The sequence below is a fragment of the Rhipicephalus microplus genome, chromosome 2, assembly GCF_043290135.1.
Source record: "Rhipicephalus microplus isolate Deutch F79 chromosome 2, USDA_Rmic, whole genome shotgun sequence".
NCBI lineage: Eukaryota > Metazoa > Arthropoda > Arachnida > Ixodida > Ixodidae > Rhipicephalus > Rhipicephalus microplus.
In genome coordinates this window covers 281,031,647-281,040,210 of record NC_134701.1, presented here as the reverse complement: position 1 = coordinate 281,040,210, position 8,564 = coordinate 281,031,647, and the positions used below count along the sequence as shown (strand labels likewise).

The 8,564-nt window shown below is 48.2% G+C and overlaps 1 protein-coding gene across 1 annotated transcript in view; it reads left to right on the top strand.

Annotated features, from left to right (window-relative positions):
• The first annotated feature begins 661 nt into the window (after positions 1-661).
• Positions 662-8,564, top strand: part of LOC119179780 (putative fatty acyl-CoA reductase CG5065) — a 35,366-nt gene continuing 27,463 nt past the window's right edge. Inside the window, exon 1 of the mRNA XM_037430902.2 lies at positions 662-894. Coding sequence (XP_037286799.2) covers positions 814-894 — 81 coding nt within the window. The 5' untranslated portion in view covers positions 662-813. The remainder of the gene's footprint in view (positions 895-8,564) is intronic.

Here is an 8,564-nt window from a genome sequence, read left to right as displayed (position 1 = left end):
TCTGTATAGAACGCGCATAAGATCCCTGCGTACGGTTCGCTCGTCTGTTTTTTTTTTTATTATGATTTTGTTGCAGTGGGATCTGGAACAAGAGGTGTGACTGGGGCTGCTTAGTGCGATACCGACGTCACAAGCTCCTTCGTTGTAGATCTGTTTAAATGACAACAATTCGATACAACGGGGAAAGCCGTGCTGTGCGGACGGAAATGATTAAATACGTAGTTACCATTTTATCCCCACTCCTGCAACCTAACCTTTTAGATGCTACTATACAAAGCATTTATTCCTGACTCGCTTTGGAGGAGACGAGGAGTAATAAAGCATCTCCCATCCTAAGGAATTCGTTTTAAGAGGGGACGACGCGAAGTGCCACGATCTCCGGCGGAGAGGGGGACCGCCAGGGGGGAAAGCACGTCCTTCTAGGAAAGGCATGCGCTTGTGTGCAGGTGAGGGTAATGGCGAGAAGAGACAAACGCGGTGGAGACGACGGACGTACGCTGAACCGAGGTAGCATGTGCGGAAACGGGTGCCCAGTGTAAGCTGAAAGAGAAAGGGTGAGGTCGCGCTCTCGCTTCCGATTGGTTCGCTCGAGATGACGTGCGCCCGTGGCGGGGTATATGCCTGAACCGGAGACCCGCGTAAGAGAAAGCTGCCAGTGACCGCGTCTCGCAAGAGATTGTGAGTGCAGGCGGTGCGGATTTTTTTTTTTTTGAGAAACTTTTCTCGTGTGGGACGGACGTTGGGTGGGACAATCGTGCACTCGATCGGCGCGCTGGATCAAGTCGACGGCGCGTTACATCAGTGCCTGTAAGCATGGAAGGAAACTCGGAGATCGCGGAGTTTTTCGCAGACAAGTGCGTCTTCCTCACTGGGATCACTGGATTTCTCGGGAAGGTGAGTTAGATTTGTAATGCGTATACATATAATTCCGGCTCTTACGCATCCGTTATCACTTCAGCTCATAGAATCGAGAGTCCACTAATTAGGGGTGATAGTTTCTTAGTGTCTGGAAACGTCTCGCGTTCCTGATTCCTCTAGGTAGCGAAGCTGCTCACTGATTAGTCACTTTTTATTTGATTTAAACATTAGCTCGCATTTATTTTTGTGTGTGTGGCTTATGTAGATGCTCTTATCTACGTCTAATGCCTCTCCGAAACTTCCGACTGTAAACAAGCGACTAGATGTCACTCAACAGATAATTCTATCATGACGATTCTGCATCTGTATGCCCAACGCGTGAACATATTATCGCAATATTTTTGTTTCGTTTCGCGTATCTATTTCAACTTGTTCAAGCCAGTGCATAGATTACGGACAAACCGTAAGCATAAGCTCACTGGGGCAATTGTTGAACGTGTCCCCAGGGATGGCCACGTGTTAGCAACGAGCTGCTGCTAAATTCTCACGTCAAAGTGTGCCACGTTTGACCACGATGACACGTCGTTAGCGTTGCCCTTTCGCCACGGTTTATTTTTGAAAATTACAAGTACTATTTTTCAAAATTTTTTTTAGAGAGAAGTCGTGCGTTCTTATAAAGGTCACAGGCGTAATTTCCCAGTTTCCGATACATGTGTTACGACTCACGAACTGTTCAATAAAAGAAAACAACAAAAACTTCTCAGACACGGTGTAGATACCGCTCGCTAATTTATGTTCCCGCGAGTAGTAGTTCGCGCGTCATTTGAATACCGGCGTTAATTATAATCTTTCCCTCGTCTCCTACCGTCACGTTTTCAAGCTCTCCCTTCAATATGCTTACGGCGGAGATGGCGTATACCATGAGCTCTTCCGGAGCGGATCTCGGCGGTAGTTTAGGCCATTTCTTTCTTTAGGTCTCATACTGTTGTGCAGTTTATTCTAAAGGTGTTCTTTTTATAGTTCGTCCTCATTAATCTTGCCCCTGAGTTGCATTCTTCCATTAAGAAAGAACAGTCTTCCCCCGACTCTTCCGCCACCAATCCTATCACCGAGTTTTACAGATCTCTATCTCTTACTGTCCCCAAAATGTTTTTTTCTTTTGCTTGCGTATATATACACTGACAAATACAAACGCACGAACATGCATAAAGTATGGTTAAACTCCCGCCCCGAAAATTAAAAAAAAAAAACTGGCTACACCCCTGACCCGTTCTCTCGTCTGCAGCTGACGCGCGCCCACTGCACGACTTCTGCTGACATTTGAGCCGCAAAGTGGACTCCCAGGCCGATTGTCTTTTTCGGCGCCCGCAAGGGTGCAGGCGCTGTGCTTTGTGCCAGACTCGAGCATATCTCATCCAGGCTTCTGGGAACAGTGCCACGTCTCCCCTTGTTTACCAGTCTCGTGCTTATACACACAAAGCCACTTAATCTTCCCCCTCTCCGTGATCTTCAGCGTGGGACCCTCGGTTGTTGTTCTTCCTGTTCCCAGTACCAGCAGTCTTTATCTGCACACGCTGTAAAGGATCACAGACAGGGCTTCGGAACAAAAAAGGAGTGCGGAAAGTATTTCGCCCGGGGGTCCCCTGCGCACGTGTGCTGCTCGGAACGGTTGCCATTGTTAAGACATCTCTTTTCGTTATTTAGCGGTCGTGGTTAAAGCGACCTTGAATAGCATTGTGCAGGGGGAAAGTATGACGAGAGGTAGCAGCTGTGTCAACGAGCTCTTTGCCCTGATTTCTACCCTTTACGTGTTTTGTTCCTATATGCGTGGGACAGCGATTCCCGATGCGTTACCGGGCAGCGAAGGCCGAAACCATGTTGCGGAGCTCTAATAGTTTTGTATTAATTTGTGCTCTTGCTTCAATTTGCGCCTGACAGTCTTCGGGAAATGTGAGTAATATAGCGTTCATGTATGAGCGGGAAGAAACGAGATAGTAGCAAAGAAAAAAAATTGTAGGTAACAGGATGAGTGCTTAACAGTACAGGCTATTAAAGTCTCTCGGTTGTTTTCTATTCCTGGCTAAGCACCGGGCAAACAACAAAGCGGTACCACCGAATCTAAGTGACCTGTACACGTGCTATCCGCACCGAACTTGTTGGGACAGCTGCCGAACGCAAGCAGGGTGCAAATGAGCGAGCGACATATAGGTTAGAAGTGTGGCAGCTTGGGCTAGTTGGTACGGCATGACGATAGTTATAGCGCGAGAACAAAACGACGACACAGAGACAAGAAGGACACGAAAGACACGAGCGCTCGTGTACTTCGTGTCCTTCTTGTCTCTGTGTCGTCGTTTTGTTCTCGCGCTATAACTATCGTCATGACATATAGGTGTTTTGTGGCGACGCTCTTTCACCTCCCGCTTGCCCCGCCGCGGTGGTCTAGTGGCTAAGGTACTCGGCTGCTGACCCGCAGGTCGCGGGTTCAAATCCCGGCTGCATTTCCGATGGAGGCAGAAGTGTTGTAGGCCCGTGTGCTCAGATTTGGGTGCACGTTACAGAACCCCAGGTGGTCGAAATTTCCGGAGCCCTCCACTACGGCGTCTCTCATAATCATATGGTGGTTTTGGGACGTTAAACCCCACCAAATCAATCACCTCCCGCTTGGCTGCGGCAGGTGTGCCGGCACCTGTGTTGCGGCTTGGCGGATAGCCCGTGTAACGGCCCTAAAGCTCATTTTCGGTCGCCATGGTCTTCCTAACCATTTTCCAGCAGCTGGTTAAACGCGTTCGCCACTCAGTGATAACAGGGGATTTGTGTGGCGAGAAATTCGCGTTCGCGCATTGTCCGCTCAAAAGATGCGTGGCTAATGTACTTCGACGCACGTGGCTTTGTAAATCATCCAAGCTGGGAAGAACACGGTGGCAGGGAGCCGGGAGAGAAAGCAGTTGTGGGTATTCAGACGAAATGGTGAACACTTTTTAGAGTAATAGCTTTGGCATATAGCTGATTCGTTAGAAGTGTGGCAGTTTGGGCTAGTTGGTATGACATGACGATAGTTAGAGCGCTCGTGTCCTTCTTGTCTCTTTGATTTGTGGGGTTTAACATCCCAAAACCACTATTTGATTATGAGAGACGCCGTAGTGGAGGGCTCCGGAAATTTTGACCACCTGGGGTTCTTTAACGTGCACCCAAATCTGAGTGCACGGGCCTACAACATTTCCGCCTTCTTGTCTCTTTGTCATCGTTCTGTTCTCGTGCTATAACTATGCTCATTCATTACGCTACAGTGCCCTTCGAATGCTTGTTTAAAATCTTTGATGCTTGCCTGGCTAGTTGTTTGGTTTTAACTGACGCACCAGCGCGCAAAAGTGAAAGAACGACGACGGAGACGTTGTGTGTGGACCACTTTACATTCTGCTTCTGCAGTCGACTTTTCTATACTTTTGCGAGCTGTTGCATGAAATACGAGGGAGGTCGCCTCGCAAAAGTTTAGCGAGTCCACTACAGACGACCCTTCTCGATTTTCAAGAGGACGGTGCCGCTTCTTCACAATGTCGACAATTGAAAGCACCAAGCATGGCAGTGCCCGAATTTTTTTTGTTTATGAGTGAGTTCTTAGGACAGGTTTTGTGCAGTCGCACACAGTCCATTCGTCCTTTCTTATCCCGTTCAGTCTTTCGGCAACGAATTGGTAAACAACTTGGCGGCTCAATCTCAATGGCGACGCTATCGTAGAACTAGAAAAATGCTGGAGGGGCTGGAGGGGGTGTTGAGAAGTAAGCTAACAGCCGTAAAGTTCCTCATTGTGAAATAGGAGTAAGGGACCTTCTTTTGTGCCGTCCCCAAAAGTTCACACCTGGTTTTTCCATTCACTTTTTGTTGGCCGGCCCGTTGTTACGTCCTTGACCCCAAAGTCTGAGCCCAACAAAGTGTGACTTCTTCCGAGGGTGGCTGGAATGTATAAACGGCATCCAGTGGTGAGGTCGCGAAGAAACTGCGACTGCCCGAGCAGTAGTGGACCTTTTGACCAGAAGCCAGTGCAATCATCCGGTGGATGTGCGCATAGACGACGATGGCAGATCCGAGCACGGAATAGAGCGCACCGACACGGAGCCCGTCATGGTCAACAGAGAACAGGCAGCAACAGAAAGACTCCTCCACGGAAGCACGAAGGTTCTTAGTTATCTCTTCTCTGCATCTGTACTTCCTTGTTCCCTAATTAAATGCTTCTGATAACAAGATTACTGAGTATGACCTTGAGTATACCAGGGTCCCTAGACGTCGTCTCGCACATGTGCCTACCCTGCACGGTTCGACAGTCGAGTTTAAATGTACATAAATATCGGGAGGGGGGCGTAGTGAAAGTAGAGTGCAGAAAGGTCACTCCACTTGTCCGCGAAACGTTAGCGAGGGGTATCACTTCTGACGATCACTTCTACGCTCTTTCGAATTAAAGGATTACCAGCCCACTTGTTTTGCATCTTGCATTTATCTTACAAGGACGCGACGGTTAATCATCAAGGCGAAAGGAATATCTCATATAGCTAAGGAGGGAAGTACTATTGGGCTTTGTCAGCACGAATGGTGCTAAAAATCGCGCCTCGAGCGTACACCCGTTCCCTGGATGAAAAATTGAAGTTGATTAAAGGTGAATGAGGTGTGAATTAGTGTGGCGCGTATACATCAATTAATCAAAAGAGGCAGTTGAATGCCTAAGCTAAATAAAGTGTGAATGAAGGTGAATTAAAACAAATTCAATGTGAATTAAAGTCATTTAGTGGTGACTCAAGTGCTGAACTCCACAATAAACAAAGTATGAGGGCGTGGCCTTTCTCCTAGCTTCAGGCTAGACAAGCTGTCAATTTTATGAGGTATTTATGGCACCCAGTCGCACTTTTGGTCTTCAAAAGATCCGAGGTGTGCGTGTGTGTGTGTGTGTGTGTGTGTGTGTGTGTGTGTGTGTGTGTGTGTGTGTGTGTGTGTGTGTGTGTGTGTGTGTGTGTGTGTGTTCGTGCGCACAGAGTTCTTGCGCAGGCGTGACACTGCATTTCCACAGCAAAAGAGAGCGCACGCAAGTAGCGCGCACTGTGGTATGCTGTACTTGCACGGGAGTTGGTGTCGACTGCTCAGTGGACAACAACTCGTGACGTGTACGTAGTCGTTTGCATCACATTCCTGCAATCGTACAATCGAACCCAGTACCTTCCGAATCGGAGGGGGACCCTCTACCACTATAGAAAACCACTGCGACTTGCAGCGTATTCTTGATTGCGCTAATGCTGAGGCTCTTTCTAGTGACGTTCCGTAAGAACTGAGCAAGAACACGCCACACGGACATATGTACGTTACAGAAAAACTCTCTAATTAGGGGTGATGGATGCTCACGTGTGCCACCTATAGCTTGTGTGCGTTGTGATACTGAGCAAAGTATAATGACTCAGCTGTAGGGTAAGAAAGCAATAAGTACACGAGGGAGCGTCTTTCTATTACTATTGTTTTCATCGCACGGCATTGCGTCTTTACCTTTTGTACAGTGCGAACGAACAATCCGAACATGTTTTGTTGTGATCCTGCTCGTGCGAAACGAAGGGGGAAAATCACATCGGTGGTGTTGAAATACGTTTTGCATTTCTCAAACTTTATTCTGTCAAGGTCTAACAATGGTCTGTACAGATAGTGGTAGTCCAAAGACGAAGAAAGCGCCACGGGCGCTGACGAACAATACAGCAGAAGTCGTAACAAGACCGATAATTAAATAGAAACTTAGCCTCCCCCCCTCCCCCCCCCCCCAAGAAAAGAATAAAACGCTGCTCTAGCAACTGTGCAGCCCTGCCGCGGTGGTCTAGTGGCTAAGGTACTCGGCTGCTTACCCCCAGGTCGCGGGTTCGAATCCCGGCTGCAGCGGCTTCATCTCCGATGGAGGCTAAAATGTTGTAGGCCCGTGTGCTCAGACATGTGCGCACGTTAAAGAACCCCAGGTGGTCAAAATTTCCGGAGCCCTCCACCATACGGCGTCTCTCATAATCATATGGTGGTTTTGGGACGTTCACCCGACATATCAATCAGTTGGCAACTGTGCACCTAAAGAGTGGACGACAGGTTGGTTGGATAGGTTAGACGTCTTTGTAAAAATACCGTAATATACTTCACATTACTAGAACAACACTATAGTCTGCACACACACACTTTTTTTTTCTTTCTGGACAAGCGGGCATGCTAAGCAGCTTGTACTTGCAGAGAGGCACGTGCCGCCACGGCAGATCAGTGGTTACAGTGTTCGTATGATGACCTAAAGATCGCGTATTCAATCTCGGCCGTGGGGCTCGCATTTCGGTGTGCCACGTCAGTGTGCACGTTAAAGGACACGAGATCGTCTAAAAAAATATCTGTGACGTTAATAACAGAGTCAGTACCGGGAGCCTCCCGTAGGCGTCGCTCGTATTCATACCAAACAAGGCTTTGTGACGTCAAACCCCAACAACTGTTCTTACATTATCACAGATACATTATTGCGGATACAAACGCATACCACATCGCGGCAAGACGCGGTCACGTTGTGTAATGCCTTACAGTAAGTGGGTGTTTTTTTTTTTTTTCTTCTTCCCGGAGAGCCGATATTGCACCTTGATTACTGTCACGACAATGCTTATTGTTGAGGGCCCCCGGGAGTCGTTTTCACGAACCTCGTTTTTTCCCCTGTGTGAAGCAACAAGATGTGGCCCGCGTCACGCAATCGAATTCACCACGTGCGCAGCATTCCGCCGCTGCGAGCGTTCATCAAGCTTCGGGTGCCTTTTTCCGCTACGGAATTTTTATTCGCGTCGTTTCCTTAATCGCGTATGTGAATCACTTTGGTGTCTTATCGCCGCTCCTTTATTGGCTCCGAGTCGCCGAGCGAAAAGCGCAACACGACTCTCACTCAGAACGTATCGATTGTATCCGATGGCGCTCCCGGCTGAGGTCAGCTCGCATGGAATCCATAAACTATATAGACTGCTCAAGGTTCGTTGTCGCCTGCAGGAGTCCGACATTCCTCGTCATGAAGGCAGCTCGGCTAGATGGTGACACTTTCAAGATGGTGGCTTGAGAGAAACGCATTAGTTTTACACCAGGCTTTTATTGAAATTTAGTGACTGCGACAATAACAGAGTTTCAGTGCCGGGGCCACCAAGGTGGTTTGTGCTCTTTTTGGGCGCAATTGTCGAACAATCGATAGGTAGGACTTTAAAAAAAACCGAACCCAGAAGCCCCGAAAATAACATCTCTATTGTAAGAAGGCTCTAATTGACAAAACAGACTGTCTCATCAAGTTGCCTGCATAATGAGGACGCTCTTGATTCCTCTTCGACACAGTGAACCCCTCACTGTCAGCCTGGGTGGTGCAGTGCTCACGATTGTCAGCTGCTGACACGAAGCATTAAATCCCTGCAGCGGTCACCTTTAGGCGCAGGCGCAATGGTAAAGACTCGTGTACTGAACTGACCTCCTCGCTTATGTGTAGAAAAATAGATAGCGTTAATTGATGCCACTTAAATCGCAGTATGGAGTGACTTCACGTTATCCACGTAACATTAATAGCAACAAGACATCACGCGCAGGTTTTTTCGTTGTTCGCGCGCAAAGACGTTCCCGCCACGTCGTTATCACAATGAAGCGGGCTAACCTCAATTCGTTTTGCCATTATAAAGCTACCATCGCGGAGTGCC